At 37.1% G+C, this 14,423-nt stretch overlaps 1 protein-coding gene across 1 annotated transcript in view; it reads right to left on the bottom strand.

The window, feature by feature from the left end:
- Positions 1–2,903: 2,903 nt before the first annotated feature.
- Positions 2,904–14,423, bottom strand: part of LOC101744016 (ski oncogene) — a 105,928-nt gene continuing 94,408 nt past the window's right edge. Inside the window, exon 2 of the mRNA XM_038020017.2 lies at positions 2,904–10,165. Within this exon, the coding sequence (XP_037875945.1) occupies positions 9,704–10,165 (462 nt within the window). The 3' untranslated portion in view covers positions 2,904–9,703. The remainder of the gene's footprint in view (positions 10,166–14,423) is intronic.

Below are 14,423 nucleotides of genomic sequence, written 5' to 3'. Positions count from 1 at the left end.
GAAGTCATCCATGCGGCTAAGACGGTATGCAATGCAATAATAATTACGTCTGGATCGTAGCTTGTGCGTATGGTGTTCACTAAACTCCCTCCACTGTAATACTACGTACTCAACAAATGTTCACGATTGACTTCCACGGTGAAGGAATAACATCGTGCAATAAAAATCAAACCCGCATAATTATAATTTGCGTAATCACCGGTGGTAGGACCTCTTGTGAGTCCGCACGGGTAGGTACCACCGCCCTGCCTATTTCTGCCGTGAAGCAGTAATGTGTTTCGGTTTGAAGGGTGGGGTAGCCGTTGTAACTATACTGAGACCTTAGAACTTATATCTCAAGGTGGGTGGCGCATTTACGTCGTAGATGTCTATGGGCTCCAGTAACCACTTAACACCAGGTGGGCTGTGAGCTCGTCCACACATCTAAGCAATAAAAAAAATGGATTTGAAATAAAATGATAACATCAAAAGTTATTCTCGTTAAGTACTACTTACTTACGTATTGGGGCATACTTATTAAGTGTATATTATTATTTATGTGCATACATATTTATTAAGTTTTTAATATCGTATTTTTTGTATTCACGTTTTTATTCTTCAAGTGCCCTTACATAACGTTATGTTATCATAGATACAAGAAGATATTTGCCATGCGATAATAGATACCTGTAAATGTTTTTACTGATAATCGAATTGCTCAAAGGTTGTAGGTACCTACTGTTAATTGTAACAGACGAATTAGATAATACATGTTTCAAGTTTAAAAACTTTTCATGCATGTAGCGTGGCGCAAATTAACTCTAAGACTCCTGTCAGATGACATTCAACTCTTTTGTTCTTGATCTGGATGCATATAACAATTAAAGGTTTCGGACAATCCGGCGTCTTGTGGTTACTGAGTTTCCCTATAAGAAAGCACAACACGAATGCCTAATACAAACCTGTGGAAGTCATCCATGCGGCTAAGACGGTATGCAATGCAATAATAATTACGTCTGGATCGTAGCTTGTGCGTATGGTGTTCACTAAACTCCCTCCACTGTAATACTACGTACTCAACAAATGTTCACGATTGACTTCCACGGTGAAGGAATAACATCGTGTAATAAAAAATGAAACCCGCAAAATTATAATTTGCGTAATTACTGGTGGTAGGACCACTTGTGAGTCCGCGCGGGTGGGTACCACCACCCTGCCTATTTTTGCCGTGAAGCAGTAATGCGTTTCGGTTTGAAGGGTGGGGCAGCCGTTGTAACTATATTTGAGACCTTAGAACTTATATCTCAAGGTGGGTGGAGCATTTACGTTGTACATGTCTATAGGCTCCAGTAACCAATTCACACAAAGTGGGCTGTGAGCTCGTCCACCCATCTAAGCAATAAAAAAAAAAAACTACTGCCTACGAATGGAGATTTTTACGACAATTTCGTTCTCAGATTTACTAGTAAGTATGCATATGAAGACGGCGTCGGAACGCTTCTTCGCGATATGTTAAATCGTAGTAGCCGCTGTGTACAGTCCTATGTGCTAAATGTGAGTTATTTAATGTTCTCGACAGCGTAAAAGTTAACTCAAATTTGTATGGAGTCGGAACGTTTGCCTACGTTTGCCACTAGGGGCGCTGTTCCAAGTCCATACAAAATTGAGTTAACTTTTACGCTATCGAGAACGTTAAAAAACTCATACTAAGCACACAGTTTGGGTTCACACAACTACCAACTGCCGCCGAAGTCGTAAATAAGCCCTGATAAAGCCACTTGATCCAGTCTTATTGCTGTCAGTCGCTACTATATCTAACAGTAGCTAAAGCACAGATCACCAAGCTTAGCCAGCAGCATTGGCCAGTTGAGTTTCTCAACGAATCTTGGGCAAACAACAATTCGTCCAACCACAAAAATTAAATAATAATAGAACAATATGAGTAAGATTTACTTCTGTGACTCCAGTAGACAAAAAGTCAATCTTAAGGTCAACGCGTTTTCGTCTGCTTTGTGAGTGGCAATAAACAAAGATTGCTATAACGATAGAACCGATACTAGTTCCTAAATTCTACGCTAGATGGCTCTGTTTAAAAATTCGCTCGGTCACGCTTACTTGGACGATTCTCGCAATTTAAGGATCCATAAATATTATAGTCATCATTATCCTACCTTTACTTCAAAATCTCCGTGAATCGAATTCATCTTCAATAAATTACTTATTAAGCAGGTGGGGCAATAACCATAATAGAACACAAGATATTTAACAATTTCCTGAATCTCGCTAACGAGGAACTGATACATTCGGACGGACGGTCGGTCTACTGAGAAATTTTAACAGCTCGGTGAGTGATTATTCTTTTTATCATTACCTTCCAAAGTAGTGACCTACGTAGGATCTGCTGCAACCTTCACACTTACAGCGTCTGTCATCAACGTCGACTATCACAGTTTCAGCACTTTTGCAGGTCACAAGGCAATAAGTAGGGTTGTGGTAGCTACTCGTGTAGGTGTTTATTGGTTACCATCAATAATAAGCCCACACAAGTGTGCTTAGTGCGAGCTATTTAACGTTCTCGATAGCGTTAAAGTTAGATCAAATTTGTATGCAGTTGGAACAGCGCCCCTAGCGGCAAACGTATGCAAACGTTCCAACTCCATACGAATTTGAGTTAACTTTTACGCTATAGAGAAGGTTAAAAGGCTCGCACTAAGCACACAGATGGAAAATTGGAGCAGCTATAAAACGGAGATATAGAAATCTATGTAACAGTTTGAGGTCCATGTGCTCCAGTAACCAGTTAAACCTAGGTGAGAGCTCGTCTACTTCTCTAAGCAAGAAAAAAACATTACCATTTGACTGTATGTCCCTGTAACCGACTCAAACAAAAGAATTCCACAATCATGCAAATGAAACACTACTCATAGAAATCATTTCACTTTATTGCTCCACAAGGTATTTCTATAAGCTTTTTTTTTTCAAGTAAAAACACACTTTCGAAACCACATCGTACGAACATGTGTGTGTGTACATAACAGAACATTCATTATTTTTACAACCATTTAATAATTCTTACATCTCTAATCTATCAGGTACTTTACAATATACAAAACGGTTATTCTTGTTACCGCAGTGAAATGTAAATGTTTTGTTATCAAAACAAAATACAGATTTTTATGGTTGGTTTGTTTTTAACACAAAATTTAACAATTTACAATATTCACTTCTGATATAAACACACACTATTCATAAATCAAGCCGTTTCGGTATAACATGACATTTTTTTAAATAAAACAAGTCTTAGAGAATTATAAGTCGCAAAACGATACATACTAGATAATAATGCTACTACATAATGCAGTGAAAGGATAATTCTTGCTCGCTTTCAATTTTATTTTCATACAAAAATACATTTTGTTAATTCTAATTTTAGGATTTACTCGGCAAGATATCTTTTTTTTTCTAAGTATTTACGTCAGATTTATTTTTAACGACAGGCATTTAAGTACAGGCAATATAATTGAATCTATTACATTTGAAAATCACATGTAAATAAAATATTTAATTAAGATTTTCAGAATATAATAATATTAAAAAATAATATATTTGATGAAATGTGATGTAGGTAATTTAATTATAAAAAGAAATTGTAGAAATGGCTGCCGTGATTAATTTTACAGTGTATATTCATAATGTAAAGCTTGGCACAGAACATCGCTCCAGAATTTTCTTTTTCATTTTGCCGTAAGTACTTTAAAAACCAGTGCCCACATAAAACTCATATTCAATATGGATAAACTATTATTAAATACATATTATTATTATTATATGATTTAGTAATGTATATAATTATTTAATACATGATTTGCGACTTTCTTAATAATGTAAAATTATTACAAACAGATGTTATAACAGACATACATGAGATCACAGAGTATATTAACCCTGGCGAATCACCAATCAAGCGATAAAACTATGTCTCAATCAAAATTTATGAAAATGTCGTGTATATAATTAGGTACATACGTAAAAAATTAAAAAAGGTCATCATACACTATATAGGTTGAATTTAGCATGAATTTTTTGCCTTTTTAATAAATATTTGGAAATATAAATGTAAGTACTTTTTATTATAAATAAGTGTTGCACAAGTCAATTGTTTATTTAAATAATGAAAAACATGTATAATAAATTTTTCATAGATAATTGACATAGAATTTTGGGGGGAAAATTCAACTTTAGAAATTTAATCAACAAAATCATTAGTGTTTCATTTGTGGGAATATTAAATGTTAATTGTTACTATAACTAAATAAATTATGAACGAAAATCTGATAACGGGTAAAATTGAGACAAAGTTACCATCGCATCAAATTTAATTATTAAATAAAATACAACAGCCTGACATACTTATGTAGCTCTTAAAATTGTAGGTACAGTAAAACAAATATTTACATTATTTTTTCTTTTTTAAAAACTCTCACTGTCCCTTTATGCGTAATGTAATACTTTCAAAAAACCGTTAAGTTAAAAAATACAACCTTGTGAGTGTTGCAAGATTACAAGTAAATCATTTTTTTAATATATTTAGCACCATGATTGTAGGTAGTAAATACGCAATTTGATTTCAGTATTATCAAAGAAACAGTGAGAGGAATTGTTAATTGAAACTTTTCCATCGATACAAACCTACGCTAGTAATTAAAGCGTTATTTTAGGTTAAAATGGCTTAGCCATGATATTAAAATTGCAAATCGATAATTTCTAAAGAATAAAATATTAAATTTCCTTTCCAAAACAAGTCTTGTTAAAACAAACAATAAACACGTTTTTTTTTTTTAATCCAAAAATAAGTAAACTTAAGAGATTAAATATTAGCCAAGCCAAAAATATATTATAGCACCAAAATACTTTTTTTTTTTCAACAACGTGTACTGATAGAAAAGTTTCATGCTTAGTTAATAACAACGTAGCCTTAAATCCAAAACTCAATGCAGTCTGCATACTAATATAAAATAAAAGTAATGTTTAAAAATAATAATTTACACGCAGTAACTGTACCTTAAAAATATATATTATATAATAATTAAATGGTAATATTTAATTTTTTTCAGTTTCTCTGACTAGTAATAAACTATTCTACAACTGAATATAGTAATATGTATAACTTATGCACTACACTATCTATTTAACATAGCACTCGTCGAAACATAACAACAATTTGAAAGGATTTTTATTTGAGCTTTGCCAAAGTCAATTTGAGTCGTCTATTATCAAAGGTGGCAATCTGTGAATTTGGACAAAAAAATGTTATTGATATGTCAATACAGATTGTTTTGAATATAATCGTCTCCTTCAAAGAATACGGTTCAAAACCTGCATTAAATAAAGTATTAACTTAACCTGTTATTTATCCAAGATGTCGTTCAGAAGAGTTTTGTGACTGCCAATGGAATACAAAGTCAATAATTCGTTTTTCTGATTTACCAATAATTGTCCAAAAGTCACATTGCCGGCTTTGATAATAGTCGAATCATTTAACAGTGAAATCATATTTCACGAACTCGTTAATTATATATATTATTAATGTTTACCCGGCCGCTAGCAGTCTCGAGTAGGCAAATTAATAACATGCATTTTTCACACGCAAATGAATGTACATAATCTTACTTAGTCTGTGCATTAGATACTGAATTTCAAAAACTGATTTTTTACAAATTAAAATCCGAGACATAATAATGTAGACAGGTGAGATTTCATTTTCTTAATACAAAAATGAATGTACTATTATTCAATGTCCCTGCTTATGGTTTAGACATTAGTGAACAACAATTTTCTGCTATTTAAACAGCACATAATAATTTGTGAAGAACATATTTTAGAATCTGCCAGTTTTTGCTAAATCAATATCTCAGAACTTCGAAATGAATATTGTTTATAATAAATCGATTACGTATGAATTCAGTTGGTAGGTACCTACTGTTATAAAAATGTGTACTAATTAAAATGCAATTTTAATTTAAAAAGTTTGCAAATCCAAATATAAAAACAAATTTATTCTTTTACCACCAAAACGTAAATGGTCATACAGTCACTCTTAACTTTGTGATAGACACGGCTCGGATAATGGATATAAACCATTTATGTCGATAGATATACAATAAATAATATAAAACAGCGTTTACGTTGTAAAGGTAAAATGTTGTAAACGAAATCAATTATTACTCTTAAACTTTGCTAGAACATTTAATTTACATCATATGATCATACATAAGCCCCGCCAGTTTTGTTTTTTAATTTCAATATAAAATATAGTTAATAGAGTTGGACTCACAAGCGAACGGCTCCGAAGATAGAAATTTCGAATTTTTCGAAATGTCATCACAAACATCATTTGACAGCTGACATACAAAATTAATCACGAAATGTATGTATGTACATATTACGGTTAAAATATCACTCCTTTACAATTCTTGTGATAGTAAATCTATAAATTCATAATTTAAAATTGTTTTTTGTCTACTAATTTACTTAATTTAAATCAACAAAAGCTAGTAGTTGCACTGAAAAGATGACGGCAGTGATAATTTTCATTTTACTTCACAATCCATAGACAATAGTTATATAAGTAGGTATGTTTATGTACAAAATTTTAACGAAAAGCGATTTCTTAAATATATTTTTTTTCCTTAGTTTTAGCCAAATATATTTTATATACAATGAGGTAGACAGAAGGAAATATTTCCCGTAACATTTTGTTGGCCTGTAGTCTACTAACTATGAAAAGTTTTTTTTTTTTGTTGCAGTACAAAAATATTTGCTTTTGTTCCTTGGATTATTCGTGTATGTTTACTCAACACGTTGGACCTACCTACAACTTTTATCTTACTTTACGACTTTATTAAATACCCCAACAGATGGCGTTGTATACGAAAAAGTCCGTATCTTCCATGTAACATCAATCACAGTTCCCATGGATGCTATTAACAGCTTTCAAACTGTAGTATTAATTTTATTGTGTTTTTTTTTACTACAAGTACCTACACTTATCTATACAGTTTGAAATTTGATGAATCTTCTTTAAAATATGTCAATCAGACAATAAGAAGCTATGGGACTTAAGAATTATCAATATCGTAGTATTACGTAATAAAACGAATGAGGATAAAATTTTTGCATCTTATAAATTTAAATGAAAAAAAAAAACTTTTTTACACGTACATATATACTAAGTATATATGATCCACTTGCATATGTACCTATATTTAGAAAGTTTTGTAAAACCGATGCCTCCAATGAACACTACTCTAACTCAAAAATTTGAAATTTTAGTTTTCCATGCTAATCGCTTCACTATGTAAAAGTATTACAATTAATCATTATTGATGGGGTTCGAAGCAAGAGTAAATCAGCTAGTTACACAAAAAAAACATAAATATATCTGCAATTATAAAGATTTTGTCAACTTTTTTCGTTTAAACGCTCCTCCTGTAAATCTACGAATTTGGAGTTAGCGTAGTGTTCATTGGAGGAATCGAAACATGCTTCGTAAACATTCGACTTGGGTTTTTGCGTTATAAACATACCTTCTCGAATAAGTTCTGAAATCGATTAACTCAATAAGTTGAATTTACTATTAAATTATTTTAGTACAATCTTTTTATCCCTTGAGGCTTCAGTAGACGATGATAAAAACAAAACAGTGATTCGATTTTGTCCTATTTAAATTCATATTCCATAACACAGTATTTGGTACGGTTGAGGTTTTATACAGAGTTATTTTTATACTTGATAAATAATAGGCCGATACTACCTGATACTAATACTAATCGGTACCTGATACTAATCGGTATTTACGACAAGAACTAATGACGGGGTCATCGTAATCAATATAAAATTTTAAAACCTAAATGTACTTTAGACTATGACTTCTATTGTATTTCAGGTTTCAACATAATCTACCCGAACGTACAATATAACCTTAGAAATAACCCTGTATAAATTACCCCTTGGCCACAGCCGAGAGCGGTGCGAATTGCGGTGCGTCGTGAGGCGCGGCAAGCGGGAGCGGCGAAAACAAATGGTAGACAACCTATGAAGTATGCCACAGCTACTGGCGGTGCGTTTTGCGGTGCGTTGCGAGGAGCGGTGAGAGGCGCGTGACATCTGGCGGCGACGAGCTGCACGATGTGCGAGTGAAACAAATGTACTAGACAATATGGAGGCGGCCACAGTTCAGAGCGGCGCGCGCGGCGGTGTCGGTGGACGCATTGAGGCATCGCGCGACCGAAACAAATCATTTTGTTTTTACCGCGCGTTGAGCTAATAAAATATAATGGATGTGGAACAATTCATTAGTGAAATACTGAGTAGACCAGAAATATGGATGTCAAAACATCTACATCATAAATAGAGGCATGTTATAAAAAAAATGTGGGACGAAATAAAACAACAATTTTCTAGTACTAATGGTTTCCTAGATACTCTTGGATAGGATTATTGAAATAAAATTTGAAATTTGAATTGATTTCGTATTCTAGATGCTTGAACCGTTGCTCGATTATTCCGTCTTGATCTGCGTACGCTATTGTGAATATTGGAGTCTCCAAACTGGGAAACAAACTGCTGAAAATCTGCATGTCTGTCTCCATCACTTTCTTTTAAGGCACGAAACCTTTATACTCAATGTCGCGTGCTTTTTGTTTGCCTTTACACTTTTCGTAAAAATACGAAATTTATTAGTTAGAATACCAAACGCGTACTGAATTGTGACACTTGCCCGGGATAATGTCTTGTCGAAAATTATTTGTTCCGCATTTAAACCACCCGGTGGATATGGGCGCATCAAATAATTTTTAAGAGGATAGGCTTTATCAGCAATTAACACGTATGGTAAATTGAGATTTGAACCTGGTAATCTCTGTGAAGGTTGAATCTATTAATAATCTATTTATCGGGATAGTTCTTATATTCCTAATATTCCTAATATAATAATAAATAGGGTGAAATTCGCCAAGTTCTCTCTTTTTCTAACTGGGTGCGCTCCTATTCTTGATTGAATAATATCTTCAGCTAAGAACGCACTTATTTCAAGGTAATATCGTGCCACTTTTGAAAGGGAAATTTGATAGGACTTTCTAAATACGTGCACCTCTGACGCCGCCGCCGCCGCAACTAGTCTAGCTGTGGCATACCCCCGCAAGTCACACCGCCCGCCGCGCCTCGCAACGCACCGCAAAACGCACCGCCAGTAGCTGTGGCCAGGCCCTTATGCTTACGGTTGTAACTTTACTATCATTTCACTATTACATTATTGTGAGTATTGTTATCGGTCATCGAAAAGCACAGATTTGAGGTCACACGAAAGGTACCTCTAATGGCACACGGCGAAAAGACTACGAAATAAACTGCAATTTTAAAACGAAACCGTATTCGACATGATTATGTACATCTGCACAATTGTATGGTAAGACCGGACACGACCGACGCCACCGCGCCGGCACGAGCACGACACTGCTCCGAACGTCGACGACAATTTCAGTAGAGCTGTGGCAATACGCACAGCGTACTGCCATAAAAAAAAAAAAAACAGTAGAGAACTTCACGATCACGGCGTTCGGATGCCGCACGAAGCGCCATCATCGGGCGCCGGGGCCACCACCTCACTCACTGAGCGTCCATTGCGCGACCCCGAGTAGCGCAGCCTGGTGATGACGCGCGCCCGTCAACACGGCGGCTCCGCGGACTCGCGCTCCCTTCGCGCTAATTCCACCTCGCGCTCGTGCAGCCTCGCCTCCCGCCGCACCAGCTCGGCTTCCCGCGCGTCCAGGCGCCGCGCCCTCTCCGCCAGGCGGGCCTCCGCGTCTAGCAGCCGGGCTGCCAGTTCAGACTCGCTCTGTGGCGGCGGCGAGGTCGATGACGTCACGTCGTCCACAGGCGGGGTCAGAGGCTTCAGGGCCACGTTCGGCTGATAATCGCGCTCGAAACGAGAGCAGTCCGCGACCCGCACGACCCGCTCGGGGTTCTGTAGCACTGGCTCCCCCTTGCCCCAAGGTCTGAACGCGGACAGAGCGCGGTACTGCAGCGCGTACGGGTCCAAGAACACCGTGTAGCCGTAGTCTTCACCGCGGGACTTCTTTGGCGGCGATTCCGGTGGTTCCGTCTTGCACACGACGGTCTCCACTATCTGAAATCAAGAAAATATACAGTTAACACGTGACTGATCTGAATAGAGTGGATCGCATTTCGCGAGGGCGACCTTTTTTGACGTCAATAGCTTATCGCCGGCAAACAATGATTTGAATATGTTTACGTTGCATTGAAATGTTTCATAATCCTTATTGTCGTTTCAAAATATGACAAAGAGATCATCTTTGTGACAATGAATGACTTAAAAGTACCCAAGTGAGCTGAAAAAGAATCTAATTATTTAGGAGGGCTACGAAAGACTAGTAAGTATTAGAGTGCGGCGCAAGTAAGCTTTCTATTGTTCGATGTTAATAAAGCCGATGCCGTGGCAATAATAGTGCCTACGATATCAGCAAAACACATTCGCCTTACGTAATGCAGGTGTGAGGGAGGCGCGGGAGGCAGACGGCGCGCGTCATCACCACTAGGGGGCTGAAGGTTGGGCGGGGTGAGGGTGGATGTAGGTCGCGGCCGGGCCGCAGACGACCCCCAGACGCCAGCCCCGCGCCCCTGCGACCCATAACAGTTTAAGACCCGAATTCTCTGTCGGCACTACGTTCTAAATCTGCTCGCCTTAAGAAAGCCTTACATTCATGCTTTCCTTTCTTTTGATCCGTAATAAAAATTTGCTTATTACTTAATGAAACAACACGAATGTAATTCGCGGTCACACATTCGTGACCGAATTTAATACTTGATCGAGTTACCACGCTGTGACGTTATTTTCTTTGTGTATAGTATACAATAATATGTGAGTAAATATGCCAATACATGTACAACAGAGAGCTTCGCTATCCCCGCGGGGAGTAATTCTGAATGTGTTCAATAATGGCGTACCTTACGAAGACTAATCGATCGAGAGACGCATAGATAGATAGTAAATTAAACTAGAAGAGGGTAGGTACATCACGCCCACAGCTGTTTTAGCCCACAAATGTATTATATTATTACGTGTTTATATTAATATTTATGGTCATTATTTAAGGTAATGCCTACACGATAGATAGAAGTACATACAAAATACGTCTCTCGGGATGTTAAGCAATGTTAAGCTGTTGCTGCCCTTTGTCCATAATGTTAGGTATTTACGGTAACTAAAACATATTATACCGGAGGGATTACATGTTTTATATATTAGTATTAATTATTAATATGCTGTGTTAATTTGTTCTATACAAAATATCGTCCACACATTCATCACGATATATTAAAACAGTAGAATCCCTGTTTTTTTTTTGCCTACCTAATTTTTGGTAGCCTAAAGGGTTATTCCAATTTCGCGCGAACCACTTGAGCTTACGGGCTCAACCTGAGAGAATTGCCAACACTGGCCCTAGCAAGAGCAGCGCTTCTCTGAATCTACCACCGGGTCGGAAACACGACCCATTGAAAAGATCCGGTGAGAAACTCAATGGGCTGTGTCTATGGGCTAGTTCGCAATGTCGAATTCTTCGTCGTAATCGACGATGATCCACATTTTTCTGTGATTTAAGAAAAAGAAAATAAATAAAAATATAAAGACACTAAAGTCACTTAAGTAACTAAAGGATAATAGAACGTAAGCCTACTATTTTTAGAATTGTTTTAGTTTGTTCGCGTAGTATTCGCATCTCCAAAACGAACGGGTTTTTATTTAGTTTTCACAAGTAGACAGAGATTAATTAGGAGCAATACTTATGTTATTAACTTCGGAATTCGCAAAACAGTTGTCGTCCGTTCAAAGTTTTTTGACTATGTCTATCTGTGTTCACGCCTAAACCAGTGAACTGGTTTTTGTGAAGTTGCGAATGGAAATAGTTTGAATTCTAGAAAGTAATGCAGGATATCTATAGGTAGGTTTAACTATAACATACACATCCATGTACAAAAATACATCATATAATCTTAATGGTGTATCAAAAGCCGTGGTGGTTTCTTCCTGTTTATTCACAATCTGTTGTTGTCGACATAGAAATCCATACAGCAAGTATCATACGGACTACTGTCTCCTGTTTCATGACACGTGTCGCCTCCTACGCGGGTCGTATTTCTGTATTACTCCGAATAAATCAGATAATTACGTTGGACGACTCCGATATCGCCAATATCCTTTGAAAATGTTGCCTATTTAATGGATAAAGAGAATGCGTAATGATTTCCCAGAATGATTTTGTTGACGGCAAATATTCACGTAATTCGAGTTAATTATGTACCTATATTGAATGTTTATTTATCGAGTAAGATAATCATTGGGTAAGGGAGGATACTTAAATTGTTGTTTATTTATAAGATCTTGTGCGCCAGAAATGTAGTTGCTTTTTTTTCTCAAGGGCTATTCCAGTTACGCACGGTTTGGCAGGTGAGCTCACGGGGTTTAACCTGGGATAAATTATTAAGACTCCTCCTCCTTTGAGTCGCATTCCTCATGTCTGAGGGTCGTGACCATCTCCTCCCATTATCCTTCTCTGGATGATGTTTTGCCATATTCTCGGCGGTGTCTATTGCATCGTAGACTGTTGTATCCATAGTGATGCGGATTTGGCCGAACCAGCGCATTGGATTGCGGCCACGAGATCTTTTGCCTGCAAGATTAGCCCTAGAAATAACAGCGCTTGGCTGGATCTACCACCGGATCGGAATCGCGACCCACCGAGAAGATCCGAAGAGAAACTCGTGAGTTGTGTCTATGGGTTAATTTATACGTCGAACTCTTCGTCGAGATTCGAATTCGGCGAGAACGGTGACCGGTGCTTGGAGTGCCTACAATCGACCTACTGAGAGGATCCGATAGGACATATTGTATGTTGCAACAACACGAACTGATTTAGAAAGCCTCATATTGTTCTTATTTAGAAAAACACTCAATAGAACAGCCGAAGACTAGAGCCCACACACTATTAGGGGAAGCGTTCGTGTTCTAATAGGTACGACGCCTGATACTATAACACCAAGACCGATTCAGGGACACCACTTAATTATTTTATATTTCATGTTATGCAACTGATAGACCTAATCATAACAAAGTAGAAATATATTACAATTGCAAACGTCGATAAGATGTTTATATGACATATGACATAGCGTGCATGATCATGCTCAAATTACGTGGTTAGGCCGATGTTCCTCGTGGTATCCTCATCTTCGGCGTCCACATTGATCTCTTAATTGTTATCCAACCATTCACGCATCAAGGCTCCACAGCACAATAAACGCCCACTGAGTTTCTCCCCGGATCTTCTCAGTGGGTCGTGTTTCCGATCCGGTGGTAGATTCTGCGAAGCACTATTCTCGCTGGGCCAGTGTTAGCAACACTTCCGGTTTGAGCCCCGTGAGCTCACCTACACGTTAAGGTGAAGCTGAAATAGCCTCTCAAGGCTATCAGAATAGGTAAGAAAAAAAAAAAAAAATCCACATTGTCCCATTGAGTTTGCCTACGTTTGCCGCTAGGGGCGCTGTTCCAACTGCATACAAATTCGAGTTAACTTTTACGCTATCGAAAACGTTAAAAAACTCGCACTAAGCACACTGCTAAGAAGTAATATTTTTAAGACTCCAAACTAACATCCTGAAGTCGCGTCGCTGTTTCTAGTTTCCGTTAAAGCTCCACCAGGAACTGGTCATGTAAGCCATAGCCTCCTACACTGCAGTAACATTCAACCATTATTTTTGTATAACACGTCACATCCGAACCCAGTAGCAATTTTTTTATCAGATATGTATTTAAATCCACTTTTAAATCCGGTGCATTTTAAAGACGTTAACGTAAATCGTTTAATCTGAAGGGAAAACATTCTTCCCACACATATCATGTCGAGTATTCCACGAGGCGATTACGAGCATCGACATACGCAGCCCAGCAATAACAAATACTGACGCAGGGCTGAATGTATAACATTACTTGTACGTTAAATATAAATATAGAGAACCGAAGTATCGATGATGATATTAAGTGATATTTTTTTTTTGTTATTAGTATCAGGTAGTATTACAATATCATGTAGGAAGAGATGTAACGTTAATTTAACTTCAGTTATCACTGGCTGTAAGCTATTCGTTAACGCGATAAGGAGTTTAGTATCAACCTAAAACAGGCAAGGTTGTCAGTTTCAAAAATCCTATCATTTAAAAAAATAATAGATAATGAAACTAGTCTTCGAATTACGACCAGCCCTAGTACGCCGTCAATGGACGCGGTTTGTTTGGATAACGTCGGCGCAGACTCCCGGGACCGAATCATCGTATTATTAATTAAAAGTAACAGTGTTTGTACAGTACGT

This window comes from Bombyx mori, chromosome 3 (genome assembly GCF_030269925.1).
Source record: "Bombyx mori chromosome 3, ASM3026992v2".
NCBI classification, from domain to species: Eukaryota; Metazoa; Arthropoda; class Insecta; order Lepidoptera; family Bombycidae; genus Bombyx; species Bombyx mori.
This window is presented reverse-complemented; position numbering and strand designations above follow the sequence as displayed.